Source organism: Bufo gargarizans, chromosome 1 (assembly GCF_014858855.1).
Source record: "Bufo gargarizans isolate SCDJY-AF-19 chromosome 1, ASM1485885v1, whole genome shotgun sequence".
NCBI classification, from domain to species: domain Eukaryota; kingdom Metazoa; phylum Chordata; class Amphibia; order Anura; family Bufonidae; genus Bufo; species Bufo gargarizans.
The window spans coordinates 720,016,963-720,039,344 of NC_058080.1; the positions used below are offsets into that span (position 1 = coordinate 720,016,963).

At 44.0% G+C, this 22,382-nt stretch overlaps 1 protein-coding gene across 2 annotated transcripts in view; it reads right to left on the bottom strand.

The window, feature by feature from the left end:
- Positions 1-5,192: 5,192 nt before the first annotated feature.
- MALT1 (MALT1 paracaspase) overlaps positions 5,193-22,382 on the bottom strand; it is a 110,032-nt gene continuing 92,842 nt past the window's right edge. For both annotated transcript variants that reach the window (XM_044276346.1, XM_044276345.1), the window contains 5 exons: positions 14,335-14,462; positions 12,654-12,803; positions 10,791-10,948; positions 8,812-8,937; positions 5,193-6,009 (listed from right to left, as the gene is read on the bottom strand). In XM_044276346.1, the coding sequence (XP_044132281.1) occupies positions 5,491-6,009; positions 8,812-8,937; positions 10,791-10,948; positions 12,654-12,803; positions 14,335-14,462 (1,081 nt within the window). In that variant the 3' untranslated portion in view covers positions 5,193-5,490. The remainder of the gene's footprint in view (positions 6,010-8,811; positions 8,938-10,790; positions 10,949-12,653; positions 12,804-14,334; positions 14,463-22,382) is intronic.

Sequence of the window (22,382 nt, forward strand, 5' to 3'; positions counted from 1 at the left end):
AAACACCTGCAACATCCAGGGCACCTCATCCACCATCAGGCTGGGTCCCTAAATACAGAGTGTGCCCCAGAGGTCTCCTGTGCCAGCCTCTCCTTCACTGCTGTATGCCTGCCCAGGGTTTTCCTACAAAACTGTGAATAACCCTCGCTTGCCCGTTAACCGTGACCTCACAATCGCAATACCCTGCAGGGCGGCGTGCTGCAGCAGGACAACGACCCTAAACATCCAGCCAGAGCTACAATGAAAGGGTTTAGATGAAAGCATGTCCATGTGCTAGAACGGCCCAATCACAGTCCAGACCTAAATCCCACTGTGGCAAGACTTGAAAATTCCTGTTCACAGACGCTCTCCATCCAATCTGACTGAGCCTGAGCTATTTTGCAAAGAAGAATGGTCAAAAATGTCAGCCTCCAGGTGTACAAAGCTGGTAGGCACATCCCCCAAAAGACTTGCAGTTGTAATTGCAGTGAAAGGTGATCCTACAAAGTATTGCCTCAGAGGGGCTGAATACAAATGCACACCACACTTTCCAGATTTTTATTTATTAGAACATTTGAAATCATGTATCGTTTTCTTTTCACTTCACACTTACTTGCTGCTTTGTGTTGGTCTATCACATAAAATCCCAATAAAATACTTTTAAATTTGTGGGTGTGAAAATAATGTGGAAGAGGTCAAGGGGTATGATTACTTTTTCAAGGCACTGTAGCTACTTTAGGGCAAATTTATGAAACTAAAAGCAACCAATCACAGCCCAGCTTTCATATTCCAACAGACCTATGAGAAATGAGAGCTGCACCATGATTGGTTCCAATGGGCAACAAAGACAAAGACAGGTATCATAATTCTGCCCCCCACCCAATGTAGCCATGCAATTACGTGTGCCCGCTTACAATAATAAAATATCACAAAGTACATAATATGTCAATTTTGTTACAAATCATGTATAATATAAACTCACAAATTTACATTAAAATGCTGAAAATACAATGTACAATTACACAATTATAATGTAAAACTACGGGGGGCAATTGGCACCTCATTACTAATGGCAACCAGGTTTAGTGTATATTTGTGACCATCACTTGCAAAGTGAAGCAAATTTGGATCTATGATGGTTGCTTATACTGTACATTATGCTTGGTTGTAAACAAAACTATACAGTGAAATATAGGCCTTACCCTCTTTAAAAATATATTATATAATATATATTAATTCTCTTGAAAAAAATATTTTTCTTTATGTATTTGTCTCTTGTATACTTACACATAAGCTTTTTATTTCACTAGCATTTTTTAGAATGAAATGTAAAGCAGCTGTCACTCTCCTGACCCTGAAGGAAGCAGCTCTCTGCCTCTCTCACAGCGGGAAGTCTCAGTATGATCAGTTAATACTGGATGTTTAGTGAAATGTGCCTTTCCTTTATTATTCCTGCTAGGAGTTATGAATGAATTGCTAGCATGTACAATAATACGGACGATCTATACCCCATTCTACTCGAATTACCTTGTACCGCGGAACCGTGAGTCGAATGGGGTATCGATCGTCCGTTTTTTTGCTGCATATTATTGTACATGTCTAGATTTATCAGAAGAGTGAAGGTCTCTGGATATCTTTTAGTGTATTTTGAGGTCACACAATTTCTATGTGGGCCTGAGAAGTTTTTTTTTGTTATCTATTAATATATTTGTTTGGCGGTTATTTTTTGTACCTGAATAATTGGATACATATTTTTTTATGTGAAGTAATAAAAGTTAGATTTTAGAGGGTTTTTCTGATACAGCGATACTTTTGGTGTTTTCCCCTCTTATCAAATACCAGTTGTCTGTGAAAAGGTCCAGATGGGTATTGGAGGTGTGTCCCTGCACAGTCTGACATTATCCAGTCAGTGATGCCTGTGTTACTCTGTGCGGGGACATGCTCCCAATCGGTAACACCCACCTGTACCGTCATTGCAAACTGTCAGGAATTCATTCATAGCCTTCTAGTCAGGGAAGTACGTAGAAATCACTGGGCCCCATAGCAAGAATCTAAATTGGGCCCCCATGCCCCATAATAGCACATCCTAATACCCATTCCTGGCCTCTCCCATTGCTCCATGAACTGTGCTTGCTGCTGCGTGTTACATTATGTGCCATCAGCGCCGAACTGGCATTACAAAACAGCCCTGGCACACAAAAGAGGTATAATAGATGCAGTGTGTACAGGTATATAGTATATACAGCAGTGTATTGACATGTGAGGTACGAGGTATAAATGACAGCTTCTACCTCACCTACCAGTCTACTGCTGGGTATACTATATACCTGTACACACTAAATCTATTATACCTCGCACCTCATATTTCAGTACACTGCTGTATATACTACATGTATGTTACCTTGTACCTCACATATCAGTATACTGCTGTATATACTATATATCTGTACACACTGTATCTATTATACCTCGTACCTCACATATCAGTACACTGCTGTATATACTATATATCTGTACATACTGCATATATAATACTGTGTAATATATGCAGTGTGTATATATATTTATATATAGAGAGAGAGCTGTGTACTGATGTGAGACATACAAGGTATAATAGATGCAGTGTGTACAGATATATGTGGTCAGTTATGCATTATGATCACTGTGTGTCAGGTACATGAGGTAGTGTGGTCACTGTAACTGTCTGCAGTATTATACATGAATGAGCAATGAGTAAAAACAGGGCATAGTGTGGGGTGCAAATGAAGAGTAAAGTGAAGGAGCTCCTCTTACCACTCTATTCCAGTTGCTATGGATCAATGCAGAGCTGATTGTTCACTTCTTATCCTTGCTGTTAGGGGTTGAAGGACCTGTGATGATGTCATCACAGGTCCTGGCAGATGCACCTTTCAAACCTGGGAACTACACTATTCTCTCTGCAGTTCCCTTGCTAGCTGTACAGGACCTGTGATGACATCATCAAAGGTCCTTTAGCTTTCTCCACTGACAATAGGAATTTTAGACTGAAGATAGACAGGAGCCAGTATTGAAGGGGCCAGGGCCTGTCCTCCACTGCTGGCCTGCCCCCCCCCCCTTCCTTACGGGTCCCATAGCAGCTGCATAGTCTGCCTCTATGGGAGGTACACCACTGCTTCTAGTAGAAATAATAAAGGAATAGCACAACACAGAGTCATAAGAATAGATGTCTCAGAATTGTTAGTACATGGGAGATACAGTGGATATAAAAAGTCTACACACCCCTGTTAAAATGCCAGGTGTCTGTGCTGTAAAAAAATGAGACAAAGATAAATCATTTCAGAACTTTTTCCACCTTTAATGTGACCTATAAACTATACCATTCAATTGAAAAAATAACTGAAATATATTAGGTGGAGGGAAGAAAATAAAATAATGTGGTTGCATAAGTAGGGGATGAAGCTGTGTTCAGAATTAAGCAATCACATTCAGAATCCTGTTAAATAGGAGTCAGCACACACCGGCCATCATTTAAAGTGCATCTGATTAACCCCAAATAAAGTTCAGCTGCTCTAGTTGGTCTTTCCTGAAATTTTCTTAGTCGCATCCCACAGCAAAAGCCATGGTCCACAGAGAGCTTCCAAAGCATCAGAGGGATCTCATTGTTACAAGGTATCAGTCAGGAGAAGGGTACAAAAGAATTTCCAAGGCATTAGATATACAATGGAACACAGTGAAGACAGTCATCATCAAGTGGAGAAAATATGGCACAACAGTGACATTACCAAGAACTGGACGTCCCTCCAAAATTGATGAAAAGACGAGAAGAAAACTGGTCTGGGAGGCGACCAAGAGGCCTACAGCAACATTACAGGAGCTGCAGGAATATCTGGCAAGTACTGGCTGTGTGGTACATGTGACAACAATCTCCCGTATTCTTCAAATGTCTGGGCTATGGGGTAGAGTGGCAAGACGAAAGCCTTTTCTTATTAAGAAAAACATCCAAGCCAGGCTAAATTTTGCAAAAACACATCTGAAGTCTCCCAAAAACGTGGGAAAAAGTGTTATGGTCTGATGAAACCAAGGTTAAACTTTTTGGCCATAATTCCAAAAGATATGTTTGGCCCAAAAACAACACTGCACATCACCAAAAGAACACCGTACCCACAGTAAAGCATGGTGGTGGCAGCATCATGCCAAGGGGCTGTTTTTCTTCAGCTGGAACTGGGGCCTTAGTTAAGCTAGAGGGAATTATGATCAGTTCCAAGTACCAGTCAATATTGGCACAAAACCTTCAGGCTTCTGCTAGAAAGCTGAACATGAAGAGGAACTTTATCTTTCAGGAATGGCTTCACCAGAAGAAGATTAAAGTTTTGGAATGGCCCAGCCAGAGCCCAGACCTGAATCCGATTGACAATCTGTGGGGTGATCTGAAGAGGGCTGTGCACAGAAGACGCCCTCGCAATCTGACCGATTTGGAGTGTTTTTGCAAAGAAGAGTGGGCAAATCTTGCCAAGTCAAAATGTGCCATGCTGATAGACTCATACCCAAAAAGACTGAGTGCTGTAATAAAATCAAAAGGTGCTTCAACAAAGTATTAGTTTAAGGGTGTGCACACTTATGCAACCATATTATTTTATTTTTATATTTTTTCTTCCCTCTACTTAAAAGATTTCAGTTTGTTTTTTTAATTGAGTTGTACAGTTTATAGGTCATATTAAAAGGTGGAAAAAGTTCTGAAATGATTTATCTTTGTCTCATTTTTTTACATCGCAGAAACCTGACATTTTAACAGGGGTGTGTAGACTTTTTATATCCACTGTAGTTGCAATGTCAGAAGCAGTGATAGGTCCTCTTTAAGGATGCTGTACAATCGGGCCATGATAATGCAGTCGCCTACAATTGAAACCAATTTTTTACTGCTCCAGTGCCTCAAAAAAAAAAAAATTAAGCTTCTTTGCATCTAATCTTGATTAAACATATCCTGCCGTTTTATGTATACAGTTCCTATGCAGATTAATACCGCTGCTCTCTTCCATCTGCCCCCTGATAGGGCTAGTGCCGTCTATAGGTCAGCGAGAGGAGGGGTCAAATGTAAGGGTGTAACACATGACTGTAGGATAAGACTACATAGGATTTGTCTGTAGTCTGTAACCATGGAAATAGATTGGTCTGCGTAGGAGCTGTACACCTAAAACGGTAGTATATTTCTGATCAGTAGAAATGGATCCAGCATACATAATTAAGAAAGCTTTATTTAAATCAAAGTAAAAACCATCACAGGAAAAATCACATCAAACTGACGCGTTTCAACCATAACAAAGCATCTTAATAATTTCTGATTAGGACTAAACGTTGGTTCAATTTTATTTTCGATACACTGGAGCAATAAAAAATGGTGAACATAGCCTTTAAAAAAGTTGACCCAATGATAAATAAAAGTTATCATCCACAATACTGATAATAACAATACTATATCAACAAAGTGAAATTCATTTACATTTCTGTGATTTTACACATCCATCACTTTTAATATTAATAACCAAAATTGTCATCTGTGCTCTCCTCTGGTACATTGCTATGTCTTGACATTGTGACGTTACTATATGGTGACCTGTATTCTGAGAAGTACCTCCTTCCGTAATTAGAAGGGTACCCGGAATAGTTTTCTGGCTGCATGTTGCTTCTTAAGTTCTGTGGGTAGACATGGAGCGGTGACTGTGAGTATCGAGGGTTTGTAAAAAGATGAGAGGGTCTGGAAAGTGGCGATGAGGCTGCAGCAGTCTCTGGACTGTGGAGTACATGACTGAGTTGTGTGCCTGGACCATGAGGCATATGACTGGGTTGTGCGCAGGAACTAGGAGGTACATGAATGGGCTGTGTGCTGGGACTATGAGGTATATGACTGTGCTGGGCTGAGGGACTTCGGAGTCCAGAATGAATGTTTAATTTTGCAACCAGAGGCTTTCCCACGTCAATTTTCTTTCTTTCGTCCAACATCTCTTCAACACCTTCAATGACGTAGGTCAAGCATACGGTAAAGGTCAACTTTTCCTGAAGGTAAAAACATAAATTTTTTTATATGAAATAAAGTATAATAGTTTGGGCTATTGGTCCATTATTAGTAACCTACAGTAGTGCCCCATGCTATGCCATGCTGAGGTCTCATATGAGGAGAACCCTTTCCCTATCTTAGGAGAGGGTAAGGAACAGTGACAGGAACCTCGATGTACAAAAACAAATGTTTCCCACTATGACTACTCAACATGGTAAACAAATGCTTATAGAACATCTGTCAGCAGGGTCAACCCTATTAAACCAGTCAGGGCTAACCCTACTTATTTGTGTTGCAGCATTCCCTCATTTTGAGAAAATTCACTGCTACTTGATACGCAAATATGGTTGTTGGAGCACCAAAGGGCTGACCTGAGCCCTCAAAGCAACATTTCATCACCCTTCAGTCCCCCCATCCTTGATTGACCTGGCCAGACATCTCACCTGGTCCTGTATTTCCACACTTGTACGTGTTGGACTAGTTTCTGTGCCTAAGCAAAGGGTCTGCTGCTGTCAATGACATCCGCATACACCCGAAAGTAGAGGTGGCTGCATCAGATGGAGGAGTTGAGCAGAGCCTCCACCTGAAGCTGCTGCTTTAACTTCCAAGTCTACACTGACGTCATTGATGCATGCGCAGTAGGTATCTGTGCTGCTTAGGATGCAGCAGATCTTCTGTGCATGTGCCAATACTCGGACCAATGGTGTAAACGCAGGAACACTGTGTTGGGTGAGATGTCTGACCCTAGCAATAAAGGGGTAGTGTATGAACGTGTGGGTGGTGCTCCGAGGACTCAGGCTAGCCCCTGGGAGCTCCAACAACCTAATTTCCATATCAAGAATATTATATTTTCTCTGGAACGGGGCTATACTGCAACATAAAGTATCATTTGAATCAGCAGGTTAAACACACTGGTTTAATAGTCTCCACCCTGCTGACAGATGCTCTTTAATTTACTTTGATTCTTACAAAGTTAGGAACACCTATGAAGTCAGCATCAAAAATAATGGAGGTCTAGGTGGGTGACAACCACCAAATTGTCAAGAAATAATATACCAAAGAAGATCAGAAGGGGTAAACTGGCTTCCGGGCCCCAATGCAAAATCTGTACCAGGGCCCCCATATTCCAGGTATTGTTTACAATACTGGTGTCTTCTTGTGTAGTAAAGAAGCTTTAGGACTGTCTCTGCACCATCTATAGATATGCCCTAGAAGATGACCAAAGAAGGTCTTATTGTGCAACCCAAATATTAATCGAACTATGTAGAGTAAAGTTGATAAGTGCTTTCCAGTGATTGGAAACCTTTGTTTTAAGTCTGAAAGTTGTCAGCTAATTCTCAGTTAATGTCACTGGTTGGGTTTTCACAATGTGGTGGCTCAAAGATGGACAGATGTGATATTATTTCCTCTATGGCCTGAAATGTAAGTTCTATTCATATAATAGCTTTAACCTACCCCTACCTGCTCACTCCATATCTGGACCAATCTTCTTTTTTGGGAATACAAAGATCGGATAATTAAAATTAAGAAGATCCCCTGGTTCATAACACCCATTGTCATATGCCCTATTAGGGCGGTCCTCTGTTCAGGATCTTAATTTTTTGGCCAGAGTGGAGAGCAGTTTACGAAGAGTGTCTTAGTCTATAGAGGACCTGTCCTTCATTTCCCTTGTGGTGGCGCCGAGCGTGTCCGGATAAGGTCTGGATGCAATGCGGCAAACCCGCGCGAGTAGGTACGCAATTGCAGTCAGTTTTGACTGCGATTGCGTTACGTTGTTCAGTTTTTATCACATGGGTGCAATGCGTTTTGCACGCGCGTGATATAAAACTGAATGTGGTACCCAGACCCAAACTTCTTCACAGAAGTTCAGGTTTGGATTCAAGGTTGTGTAGATTGTATTATTTTCCCTTATAACATGGTTATAAGGGAAAATAATAGCATTCTTAATACAGGATGCTAAGTAAAATAGGGCTGGAGGGGTTAAAAAAAAAAAAGAACAAATTTAACTTACCTTAATCCACTTGTTCGCGCAGCCGGCATCTCTTCTGTCTTCATCTGTGAGGAATAGGATCTTTGATGACGTCACTGCGTTCATCACATGGTCCATCACGTGACCCATCACCATGGCGATGATCATGTGACGGACCATGTGATGACTGCAGTGATGTCACCACAGGTCCTTTTCCTCACAGATGAAGGCAGAAGAGAAGCCGGGCTGCGCGAACAAGTGAATTAAGGTGAGTTAAATTCAGAATGCTATTATTTTCCCTTATAACCATGTTATAAGGGAAAATAATAATGATCGGGTCCCCATCCCGATCGTCTCCTAGCAACCGTGCGTGAAAATTGCACCGCATACGCACTTGCTTGCGGATGCTTGTGATTTTCACGCAGCCCCATTCACTTCTATGGGGCCTGCGTTACGTGAAAAACACACAAAATAGAGCATGCTGCGATTTTCACGCAACGCACAAGTGATGCGTGAAAATCACTGCTCATGTGCACAGCCCCATAGAAATGAACGGGTCCGGATTCAGTGCGGGTGCAATGCGTTCAACTCACGCATTGCACCCGCGCGGAAAACTCGCCCGTGTGAAAGGGGCCTTACTGCCAGGTTTCCTTACAGATTAGGCTACTTTCACATTTAATTCCGCTATTAAGATCCATCATAGGATCTCAATAGTGAAAGAAAAGGCTTCCGTTTTGCCCCCATTCATTGTCAATAGGGACAAAACTGAACTGAACCAAACGGAATGCACCAAAATGCATCAGAAGGGTCACAGTACATTTTGCATACCTACCTTTAGTTTTTGCAGGGAACTCAGACGGGTGTATAAGCATTGCTTCGGAAGGTCCTTAGATACCAAAAAGCTTCCCGTTTCCTCTGGGGTGTCTTTATTTGTTTCTTTGGGGTCAATGTATAACTCCTGTATAAAGACAAGCAAAACATTTTATTTTTATTTTTTTCGCAACACACATTAGACAAATATCACCGAAACTCACAAATTTTGGCCATGCGTGCATGTGTACAGGGGGATGGGAAGGAATGTCTGTATGGCCACCTTTACAATGTGTTTCTCGGGAGCCCAGACCTCTATGTCATATATATTGGTGGTGGACGCTACTCCAACTTAGCAGTTGTATCTGGGCCTTGGTATGTGACGTGGTGCAAGAGCCCCTCTGTATCATAAGAAGTAGTTGGGGGCCCTATTACACTTTTACAAATTTAACTTTAGGGTTTAGGAGTTTCAAGTTGTGCCTCTGCTTACGCCAGCCCTTGGGTTCCAATCTAAAAGAGTACTTCACTAACCAAAGGCTACTTTCACACTTGCGGTAGCTTTTTCCGGCAGGCTGTTCCGGCAGGGGAACAGCCTGCCGGATCCGTGCTGCTGCAAGTCCACCGTGCTGCCGGAAGTCCGCTCCGGCCCCATTCACTATAATGGTGGCGGGTCGGAGTTCCAGCTGCAACATGTCGAGAGGCGGCCGGAAAAAAAAAAAAAAACAACACCTCTCGGCATGTTTGCCGTGCTGTGGCTGGACCTCGGGCCCGCCCATATTATAGTGAATGGCGCTGGAGCGGAGTTCCGGTGGCACTGTGGACTTTTAGTAGCACGGACCCGGCAGGCCGTTCCCCCGCCGGAACAGGCTACCGCAAGTGTGAAAGTAGCCTGAGGCTACTTTAACACTCACGTTTGGTGCGGATCCGTCTTTTATCTGCACAGACGGATCCACACAAAAAATGCAAATGCTTGTATCGGTTAATAACGGATCCGTTTGCATTATTCATTAAAAAAAAAAAGTCTAAGTCAAAACGGATCCGTCTTGACTTACATTGAAAGTCAATGAGGGTCGGATCCGTTTTAAATTGCACCATGTTGTGTCAGTGAAAAACGGACCTGTCCCCATTGACTTACATTGTAAGTCAGGACGGATCCGTTAGGCTCCGCATCGTCAGACGGTCACCAAAATGCTGCAAGCTGCGTTTTAGTGACCATCGAAAAAACACAACGGAGACCAAACGCAGCCAAATTGATGCATTCTGAGTGGATCCTTATCCATTCAGAATGTATTGGGGCTGAACTGATCCGTTTTGGGCCGCTTGTGAGAGCCCTGAAACTGATCTCACAAGTGAACCCAGAAACACCAATGTGAAAGTACCCTAAGCTAAATGGCACCTTCACTGCAACTGAACAGAAGGCAGACCCGGGCTTGCTTTCACTCAGCTCAGAGTTTGGTACAATGTATCAGATATGAACTATGGAGTCCAGGGCAGCTCACAGAGATTTGTAATCCTGCTTAGTTTACACTGTAACAAAGCAACACAATATCAGGATGTGGCTTTAGATTTACATTAAACAGAATGTGTCATCAGAAAATCACCTAGTGTTTAAAATTTAAACAATAGGTGATTTTCTGATGACACATTCTGTTTAATGTAAAGCAAACATTTTTATGTTAAACATAATTTGTTTAGAATTTGTCAAGATTTTTTTAAATTATTTTGCTTGTCTGGTGACACATTATTTAGCATTTCTGAGGACACCGTGGTCCACAATTAGCGCATCCTCAAAATACGGATGTGGCCCGTGTTGCATCAGAATTTTTGCAGACTCATTGACTTCAATGGGTCCACGTTCCATCCTCTTGCGGAACAGACATACGGGTATGGACCGCAAAACACATACGGTAGTGTGAATGCTGCCCTAAGGCCGGGTGCTCTGTGTAATCCTCAACATCCTTCATCACACCAGACATGAAAAGAGCGAGAGCAGATACTCACTAATGGAAAGTCGGTGACGTTGGCCGTACACTGAGTGAGATCCTCAGGTTTGCTAATAATTTGGGAGTAGATGATCATGACATTGGAGAATTCCGCAGCAAACCCCAACTTGATTTTTACACCACAGTCAAACTCTATGCACATGCTGTCTGGGAGTTCTGCAAATGGAAGCATGAAAATATAAAAGAGCTATCTCGTAATTGATGTAAAAAAAAAAATCAGACATCATATAGGACATGACAATCTCTTTCTAACAAAACTAGAACCAGCCCTGTACCTCACATGGATCCAGAGATCTCCACATTCATTGCTCTGCTAGGTTTATTTTAAACTGGAAGCTCAGGGAGTGTGCCCTTTCTGCTGCAGCCTTATACCAACTCAAGGGGCGTGTTCTTTTTTGCTGCATCTCTCTTTCTATCACAGCTCAAAGGGTGTATCCTTTCTGCTACAGCGATTTCCCTATCACAGTTCAGGGACGTATCCTTTCTGCTAAAATTCACCCTACCGCGGCTCAGGGGCGTATACTTTCTGCTGCAGCTCTTTCCCTATCACAGTTCAGAGTGCTTGTCCTTTCTGCTGCAGCTCTCTCCCTATCACACCCTCATGTATAAAACTACTAATACTACCTTTAAAATGGCCACACAATTGTGTACAAGTGCTATATATGGGCCATAATATTATTGGGGCCCTTAGTAAAGATTTTACATTGGGGTCCAGATTGTCTCATTATGAACAAGTGGCAAACCATATTATAAAGGCTCACTGAAGACATAAGGGTAGAATTATCAAACTGGTGGAAAGTAGAACTGGCTTAGTTGCCCATAGCAACCAATCAGATTCCACCTTTCATTTTCCAAAGGAGCTGTAAAAAATGAAAGGTGGAATCTGATTGGTTGCTATGGGTAACTAAGTCAGTTCTACTTTACACCAGTTTGATAAATCTCCCCCATAGATCTGACATGGTGGAGGGTTGGTTAGCAGCCTCCTTTCCCCTGTTTAGACATTACTCCAAGCTACATCAGCAGTGATTTTGAAGAAGCTGAGCTGTCAGGAGGGCTGCCATTTCCAAGAACCAAGGGGGTCATTTATCAAACTGGTGTAAAGTAGAACAGGCCTAGTTGTCCACAGCAACCAATTAGATTCCTTCTTTCATTTTTCACAGCTCCTTTGGAAAATGAAAGGTGGAATCTGATTGGTTGCTATAGGAAATGTCATAAAATCCCAGTCCCAGTCTACAGCAAAGCATGTGTGTGTGCTCCAGTGGCCAGTATCAAACATGCAATATTTCAATACAGTTTTTATATAGATAATCACAATAAAAATTATATATATTTGTAATATTTATAGTAATAATAATATATTTTTTATATAAAAAAGAACATCAATATAATATAATGTCATTTTCTGATAAGATATTGCATTTAACAAGGTTTTATATAAATCTTAATGAAAGTTTCATTGTTATACAATAAAATAAGAAAACCACAGCTTTTAAACATACTGTGTGTTTCATTTCCTTCCTTCTTCCCTCCCTTCCTTTTGTCAAGATCTCTGCTTGGTTCCTTGAATGGAAACATTCAGCAGCCATAGAATGAGATGATATAATTCTTAATACTTGAAGTCGCCACTAGGGGGAGCTTCCTGTATACAAATCGATGCAGCACTCTTTGCTCAATTTGATCAACATGTATGCACAATCAGAATACTTCCCCTAGTGGCAGCTGTCATTTGCTTCGAGTCCAGAGGATGCCCCTATTACAGAGACCCCGAACAATCTGAAAATCTGCATGTAACGTTTTAATTTGGGCCATCTAGTTTCCTACAGTTCAATGCACTGATACGGTATTTTATCTGAGCTCTCACCATTCGCCTTTTCCCACTGCAGATTTCTCGCCAAGGACTCCGGAGAACATGCTTTGTGCTGTATGGGGTCAGTCAGCGCCCTCCTGGCGGATAGGCTGCTGCGGATTTCTAGCGCTTGCATTCCTTTGGTGAGCTGACAACGTCCCATATCTAAAGAATAAGAGATGTTAGTCCCCAAATACATGGAATAAATAGTGAATGGGGCTGTGTTGTAGTTTCCTGTGCGGAGGGCGGCCGGGAGCGTCACTGCAGCGTCACTGAGCGGCAGCAGCGGACAACTAGCGCTGTATCACCTTCTTTGTAAGGATCATAAAGGGGTTTTACTACTAGTTTTACCCGAATCCAAGCAATAGGCCAAACAAGAACTGCACCATAAAAACAAAAGGGGGCCGCGTTTCATTTCTGCCTCCCATTCTTTCCAACCATCGCAGAGCGGCGGTTTAAAGCTGTAATGGCGCTAAGAAGGAACATGTCGCTTCCTGGCGCGGTCGTTTTCCACATTGCTTCCCATAGAAAAGAATGTGAGGCAGAAACGACACGGACGCCAGCGTAATATCGGAGCCAAAATTCCGCTCAATAGAAAACACAGTGTGAACGGGTTGCAATCACCGTGGGCCACGGTTTTTGGCCCCCAGAATAGTTATGACATCCCCTCCTCCGCACTGAAAGAGAAAGGAGCAGGTAACAACTGACAACCACGAATACTGGTGTTTGTCACCCCTCTTTCCATAAACTCCTAAATCACCAGTCTAAGGCCTCATGCACACGACCGTATGTATTTTGCGGTCCGCAAAAAATATGGATGACGTGTCTGGGTGCATTCCGTATTTTGCGAAACGGAATAGCTGGCCCCTAATAGAACAGTCCTCTACTTGTCCGTAATGTGGACAATAATAGGACATGTTTTTTTTGGAACAGACATATGGAAACTTCCATTTTTTTTGTGGACCCATTGAAATGAATGGTTCCACATACGGTCCTCAAAAAAAACCTGGTAAGGACATGGAAAGAATATACGTTCATGTGCATGAGCCCTAAAGGTGTTGCAAAGTGATACATTCCTTGATCTAATATTGATCCGCGGCAGAGTCGCCCGAGGATTAGCTCCACTGCATTAAAGTCCTGAATTCAAGGCTAATCCTTGGTATTTTCGGTCAAAATAAGCTCTTGATTTAATTTGATTTTTTTCACCACACTGGTGGAAATAACCATGGACATTCTCTCATGCATGTAGTTAAGGAAACCCTAATCAGAGGCACGAAATCCACACCTAAAGCCTAATTCACATGTCCATGCTGAAATCCGTAAAAAAAGGTGGTCAGTCATGCCTCCGTAAAGATGTCCGTGATGTATCCGTGTTGCGCCCATGTGTCTGTTTTCTGCTGTCCGTGTGTCATCCGTGTTTTAATTTTTAAAGCATCTCTTCCTAATGATCCGTGAAAACGGATGAAACATGGATGGTTTTCACAGACCCATAGATTATAATGGGCGTGATGGATCCGTGAACATGGACAAAATAGAGTATGCTTCTGTGCTAAAACCACGGACACACGGACCGCGCTAAAACACTGATGTGTGAATACACACATTAAAATGAATGGGGGCGTGTGCTGTCCGTGGAGAACACGTACTTGTGAATAAGGCTTAAATCAGAAATCCGATACGAGCGGTATGTTCTCACCTTCTCCAACCTCGTCCAGCAGAACGGTGATCTTCTTATCCTCTAATAGGCGATTCTTGAGAAACTTCATGAAAATACCGTTGGCTAGATCTGAATGTTGAATTTCGAACGCCTCTGCCCCCTGGCACCTAGATATACGAGAATACATCAAAAACCTCATTCACTACTCAGTACAGTAATCTGTGCCAGTGCCCACCAGAACTCACCACCAACCTCCTACTAAGGGTATGGTCAGACGGCAAACATGTTAAAATCTGCATGGAAAATAGTCCGCGTGAACATACCCTTAGGCCTCATGCACACAACCGTTGTTTTGATCCGCATCCAAGCCGCATTTTTTGCGGCTCGGAGGCGCACTCATTCACTTGGGGCTGCAAAAGATGTGGATTGCACTCTGTGTGATGTCCGCATCCATTGTTCCGTTCCGTGGCCCCGCAATAAAAATAGAACATGTCCTACTCTTGTCCGTTTTGCGGACAAGCATAGGCATTTCTATTATGGGCGGCCCGTTCCGTAAATTGCGGAACGCACACGGACGACATCCCTAGAAGATTTGGTGGCTAAGACCGCGTTATGAATGCGCCGTCTGAGCTCAGGATAGTACATAGAAGAAAGGGGCCCCATAGCATAGATCAAATGGGCCCCCATAGTGGTGCCAAGACCAGAAGGACCTACTGTATATTTCTCCATTCCTACTTCCATGACCCTTGGGTCTATTCCCTGCCCTCTTGTAGTCCGTTCTGGAGAGGGTTTTTGGCACTTAATAGCTGGGCAACCATAGCTGGGCCCCCATTTTTCAAGGGCCCCATAGCTGCAGTATGGAGAGGCTCTAGGTTATGTTTGCCTTTGACTGTGCAGTTTTTCTCTTCTAAGCTCAGTATTTGTCCTCTCCTGCCTTTAAATTCTGGGAGAGGAAGCAATCGTCTGTCACCATAAAAAAGGTTGTGTCATAAAACATATTCTACATATTTCATACCAGCACCTGGATCTGAATACTTTTGTAATTGCATGTAACTAAAAATGTAGCACAGCCGCTGAGCTATTCAATAAAATGTATCTGTATAGCGCCACCTGCTGTTTGTTCTTTTCCTTATTTTTTTTGTCCTTCTCATTGAGCTGATCAAACGTGCTCAGTTTAAGGCCTCATGCACACGACCGTTGTGTGCATCCGTGGCCGTTGTGCCGTTTTCCGTTTTTTTTCACGGACTCATTGACTTTCAATGGGTCCGTGGAAAAATCGGAAAATGCACAGTTTGGCAGCCGCATCCGTGATCTGCGTTTCCTGGCCGTGAAAAAAATATGACCTGTCCTATTTTTTTTCACGGCCAACGGTTCACGGACCCATTCAAGTCAATGGGTCCGTGAAAAATCACGGATGCACACAAGATTGGCATCCGTGTCCGTGATCCGTGTCCGTGATCCGTGTCCGTTTTTTCCTATCATTTCAATGGCAAACTTGACTTAGATTTTTTTTTTCATTTTTCATGTCCGTGGATCCTCCAAAAAACAAGGAAGACCCACGGATGAAAAAACGGTCACGGATCACGGACCTACGGACCCCGTTTTTGCGGACCGTTAAAAAAAAATACTGTCGTGTGCATGAGGCCTAAGTCAGTGTTAGAAGCTGTGGCAGTTACAGGGCGAAAACTGCAGCAGAAAGGACCCCCCACTTTGAGCTGTGATAGGGAGATAGCTTCAGCAGAAAGGACACGTCCTCAGGCCGAAGTTATTCTAGCAGAGCAATTGGAGCAATGAATGTGGAGATCTCTGGACCCATGTGAGGTACAGGGCTGGTTCTAGCTTTGTTAGAAAGAGATTGTCATGTGCTATATGATCTCTGATTTTCATTTTTGACATCAAGTATGGCATAACCCCTGTAAGGGTACTTTCACACTTGCGTTGTTGGATTCCGGAAGGCAGTTCTGTCGCCGGAACTGCCTGCCAGATATGGAAATCCGTATGCAAGCGGATAGCATTTGTAGACGGATCCGAATGTGGAACAGTCTCACAAATGCATTGCAATACCGGATCCGTCTCTCTGGTGTCATCCGGAAAAATGGATCCAGTATTTTATTTTTTTTCACACTTTTAAAGGTCTGCGCATGTGCAGACCGGGAAACCGAATCCGTTTGTCCAGAACACTTGGTGCTGGATCCGGCATTAATGCATTTCAATGGCCGGATCTGGCATTCCTGCAAATGTTCAGGAATTTTGGACAGAGAAAATACTGCAGCATTGTCACTTGATCACTTAGAGGATCCGGACTAAAAAGTCCTGCATGTCCGACTTTTTAGTCCGGCGGCTTTCGCCGTGCACCGCCGTGCTGCGCCGGAGCTCAGCCCCCATCCCCATTATAGTCAATGGGGACGGAGCGGCGGTCCGGCGGCTCGGCGAAACAGCGGAAGGACGGATCCGACAGGGAGACCAACCTGCCGGATCCGTCCTGCTGCAAGTGTGAAAGAGCCCTAAAGGTCTCTCTGGCTATCAATCACTGTGAGAGAACCCTTCCCCTCCATCCACCGAGCAGAGAATTCTTGTCGGACCGGATTCTTCTCCTTCAGACATGAGTAAATTTAAAAAAAAACTTTTTGTGTCATTGACATTTTAGCTCTGTTATAGGAAATTCCTCTCCAGTTCTTACAAGTTCACTTATCTCTATCTATTTATGACGGAATATGCTGGGAAATGTAGTTTACTGGTGAGGGAGGAAGTAGCTGACTTCTCCTGTAGTAGGTTACATTTCCGCCCTGATTTACACCTTCTCTGGAAACACACCTTAAAGAGGTTGCATGGCATACCAAAAACAGCGCCACTCTCGCCCTCGGGCTGTGTCTGGTACTGCAGATCTGTCTCAGTGACTTGAAAACCAGACACAGCCCGTAGATAGGTGTGGATCTGTTTCTAGAAAAAAACAGACCCGTTTTTCTAATCCAGGTCTCCCCCTTTAAAGGCATCGTCCCATTTTGTAGATTGGGGTCATACTGCTAGGATATGCCGCCAATGTCTGGTACGTGCGGGTTCCACCTCTGAGACCCGCGCCTAACAGAGCCTGCAAAGTGCATGCGTGGCCGTCCTCCATTCATTTCTATGGAACGCGCCGCTTGGCTATTTTCGGAAGTCCCATTGAGATGTACGGGAAGCGCACTGCGCAACCGCATCCATCACTCCATTCTAGTCTATGGGGCTGTCACAACCAGACATCTGAGAAGCTCTGACAGATGCCTTTCAGAACCTCCTCCTTGAGCTTTTCTTTGTTTTGGTTTTCAGTTCCTTATCTCGTTAGTCTCTCTCAGCTGTCTTGTAGTTGGACTGATTGCATCCCTTTAAATTCCTCCCCATAATGCATTAGTGTGCGGTTTATACAACTTCCTGGAGTGTGTGTGCATGCTGATCCTAGTTCCCAGTCTTCTACAAGTTAAGTGTTGTACATTCTTTTGTGATTTTATGTTTGCTGGATCCCAGGTGACCCTGACTCCCTCCGTGTCTAGTGTAGGGAGCCGGTGGTCGTGTCCCCTCACTATTGTAGGGTGTTCAGGTGTTATATAGTCGAGGTACGTGGATATGCGATCATCCACCATTGGGGTGTTTGCATAGGCTGAGCAGAGTCAGGGAGAGTGCCAGGTCTTCTGCAGGGGTCTCCCTTTTGTTCCTTAGTTTTGGATCCAGTAAGTCATATATTCATTTTGCATTGTCTTGTTTCCTGTACACCGTCTGCGACATTATAAGCCGCCAAAACCGTCTCAAGCATGGATCCGGTTTCACTTTTGACTGAACGCTTTCAGGGTCTTTCATTGGAGGTAGGTGATCTCCGTAAGACTCTTTCTCAGTTTCTAGTGACCGATTCAGCTTACGCTCATGGAGTTTGCTCTGAGCCTAAGATCTCGCTCCCGGATACGTTCTCCGGGGGTAGTGAGAATTTTGTGCGTTTCAGAGAGGCTTGCAAACTCCATTTTCGCCTTCTTCCCCATTCCTCTGGTGATGAGGAAAGGAGGGTGGGGATCATTATATCTCTGCTCAGGGGTAACGCTCAGTCGTGGGCCTTTTCGCTGACGGTGGGGGCACGGCCCCTCCGTTCAGTGGATGAATTATTTTTAGCCCTGGGTCAGATATATGATGATCCGGATCGTGTTGCTTTGGCTGAGTCTAGACTACGTCTGTTATGCCAGGGTAAACAATCTGCAGAGATATACTGCTCAGAATTTCGGAGATGGGCAGCTGATACTGGTTGGAATGATGCTGCACTCCGAAGTCAATTTTGCCATGGTCTTTCAGAGGGATTGAAAGATGCATTTGCCTTTCATGAGAGGCCTATCTCCTTGGACGCTGCTATGTCTCAGGCCGTTCGTATTGACAGGCGTCTTAGAGAGAGAGGAGAGATCTCTCCTTCCTGTCATACTCAGTCCCAGGACAGTGCAGCGGTCTCATTCTGTGCGCAGGGGTCTCAGTCGCTGTCAGCCCCTTCTGAGCAGGAGCCCATGCAGCTGGGGTTGATTGCCTCTGACAATAGAAGATTCAGCCCGCATGGGAAGGTTTGTTTTTGTTGTGGAGGTATAAATCATTTGGCAAATGTTTGTCCCTCTAGGAGATTCAGGCAGTTTTCTGGGAGTAATAAAGAAACAAAAAGGAAAAAATCTTTTAAAAATATTCCATCTGTTACTATTGGCAGGGTTGAGGCGGAAATTGAAGGTTTTCCGTTTGCTTGAAGTTCCCGTTTTGTCCTGCCTGCCAGGGTGGCGCTAGAGAGCAAGAACATTTTTTGTGAGATTTTTGTAGATAGTGGAGCAGCTGTCAATCTCATTGATAATCATTTTGCGATAACTCATGGTTTCCAGGTATGCACTTTGGGAAAGGATATTCCTGTTTTTGCTATTGATTCCGCTCCACTTTCTCAGAAATCATTAAAGGGCATAGTTCACAATATTCGTTTAATTGTGAGTGATGCTCATGTTGAGGATGTGTCATGTTTTGTCCTTAGCGGATTACCTACTCCTCTTGTGTTGGGGCTACCCTGGCTCACTAAACATAACCCCACCATTGATTGGCAAGCGAGGCAAATAAATGGTTGGAGTGACTTTTGCAGAAAGAATTGCCTCACGACATCTGTTTCTGAGGTTGCTACTAAGACTGTACCACCTTTTCTCTCTGAGTTTTCGGATGTCTTCTCTGAGAGTGGAGTTCAGGATTTGCCCCCGCACAGGGAGTACGATTGCCCTATTAATCTCATCCCAGGCACCAAGCTGCCTAAATCTCGTTTATACAATCTTTCCCAACCTGAGAGGGTCGCTATGCGTACTTATATCTCTGAGAGTCTGAGAAAAGGACACATACGACCCTCGAAGTCACCTGTTGCCGCTGTTTTTTTCTTTGTTAAGAAAAAAGATGGTTCTTTAAGACCTTGTCTGGATTTCAGGGAGCTGAACAGTATCACTATTCGTGACCCGTATCCGCTTACTCTGATCCCGGACCTGTTTAACCAATTTGTTGGGGATAAAGTCTTTTCCAAATTAGATCTAAGAGGGGCATACAACCTGGTCAGGGTCAGAGAAGGAGACGAATGGAAGACGGCCTTCAATACCCCTGAGGGCCATTTTGAGAATTTGGTTATGCCTTTTGGTTTGATGAATGCCCCAGCCGTTTTTCAGCATTTCGTGAACAGCATTTTTTATCATTTAATGGGAAAATTTGTATTAGTGTATTTGGATGACATTTTGATTTTTTCTCCTGATTTCAAAACTCATAAGGAACATTTACGTCAGGTCTTGCTCATCCTGCGGGAGAATAAATTATATGCGAAACTGGAAAAATGTGTGTTTGCGGTTCCAGAAATTCAATTTCTGGGGTTTCTTCTCTCCGCTTCTGGTTTTCGCATGGACCCCGAGAAGGTCCGCGCTGTGCTTGAGTGGGAGCTTCCTGAGAATCAGAAGGCGCTGATGCGTTTTTGGGCTTTGCCGATTATTACAGGAAGTTTATTTTGAATTATTCCTCTGTTGTTAAACCACTCACTGATATGACTAGAAAGGGGGTAGATTTTTCCTCCTGGTCGGTAGAGGCGCGTAAGGCCTTTTCTAATATCAAGGAGAGTTTTGCTTCCACTCCCATCTTGGTACAACCTGATATTTCTCTACCCTTCATAGTTGAGGTTGATGCTTCTGAGGTGGGTGTGGGTGCAGTCTTGTCTCAGGGTTCCTCTCCTGCCAAATGGCGACCGTGTGCCTTTTTCTCGAAGAAACTCTCCTCCGCAGAGAGAAATTACGATGTGGGAGAAAGGGAATTGTTGGCCATCAAGTTGGCTTTTGAGGAATGGCGCCATTGGCTAGAGGGAGCCAGACACCCTATTACCGTGTTTACTGACCATAAAAATCGGGCCTACTTGGAGTCAGCCAAGCGTCTGAACCCGAGACAGGCCAGATGGTCGTTGTTCTTTTCAAGGTTTAATTTTGTTGTCACGTTCCGCCCTGGAGTTAAGAATGTGAAGGCAGATGCCCTGTCACGTTGTTTTCCTGGAGGTGGGAATTTTGAAGACCCGGGTCCCATTTTGGCTGAAGGTGTGGTAGTCTCTGCTCTTTTTCCTGAATTGGAGGCAGAGGTGCAGGCAGCCCAGTCAGAGGCTCCTGATCTTTGTCCTCCTGGGAGGTTGTTTGTGCCTCTCGCTTTAAGACACAAGATTTTTAAGGAACACCACGATACGGTCCTTGCTGGGCACCCGGGGGCAAGAGCCACAGTGTATCTCATCGCTCGGAGATTCTGGTGGCCTGCGCTTCGTAAGTCGGTTGAGGGTTTTGTGGCAGCCTGCGAGACTTGCGCTCGTGCCAAAGTCCCTCATTCACGGCCATCAGGTCCTCTCCTTCCCTTACCCATTCCTTCCCGTCCTTGGACACATCTGTCCATGGACTTCATTACGGACCTGCCTCGTTCCTCGGGGAAGACTGTGATTCTGGTGGTGGTGGACCGTTTTAGCAAAATGGTGCATTTCATCCCTTTTCCTGGTTTGCACAATGCTAAGATGCTGGCGCAGGCATTTATTGATCACATTGTCAAATTGCATGGTATTCCTTCAGACATAGTCTCTGATAGGGGCACGCGGTTTGTTTCCAGATTCTGGAAGGCTTTCTGTTCTCGTTTGGGGGTTCGGTTGTCATTCTCTTTTGCTTTCCACCCGCAGTCGAATGGCCAGACAGAACGCATCAATCAGAATCTGGAGACATATCTGCGCTGTTTTGTGGCGGAGAATCAGGAGGATTGGTGTTCTTTTTTGTCCCTTGCCGAATTTGCTTTAAATAACCGTCGTCAGGAGTCCTCTGATAAGTCACCATTTTTTGGTGCATATGGGTTTCATCCGCAGTTTGGGACATTCTCGGGAGAGGGGTCTTCTGGTTTACCTGATGAGGACAGATTCTCCTCATCTTTGTCATCGATTTGGCAAAAGATTCAGGATAATCTAAAGAGCATGAGTGAGAGATATAAGCGTGTGGCAGATAAGAGACGTGTGCCTGGTCCGGACCTGAATGTTGGTGATCTGGTGTGGTTGTCTACCAAGAATATCAAATTGAAGGTTCCCTCCTGGAAGTTGGGTCCTAAGTTTATTGGGCCTTACAAAATCTTGTCTGTCATCAATCCTGTTGCCTACCGTCTTGATCTTCCTCAGACTTGAAAGATCCATAATGTTTTTTATAAGTCTTTATTAAAACCTTATGTTCAACCCATTGTACCCTCGCCTTTGCCTCCTCCGATTATGGTTGATGGGAATCTTGAATTTCAGGTCTCTAGGATTGTGGATTCTCGTGTTGTCCGCGGTTCTCTCCAGTACCTCGTTCATTGGGAGGGTTATGGTCCTGAGGAGAGGATGTGGGTCCCAGTGACGGACATTAAGGCCACTTGTCTCATCAGGGCTTTCCATAGGTCCCATCCTGAGAAGGTGGGCTCTGAGTGTCCGGAGTCCACTCGTAGAGGGAGGGGTACTTCACAACCAGACATCTGAGAAGCTCTTGACAGATGCCTTTCAGAACCTCCTCCTTGAGCTTTTCTTTGTTTTGGTTTTCAGTTCCTTA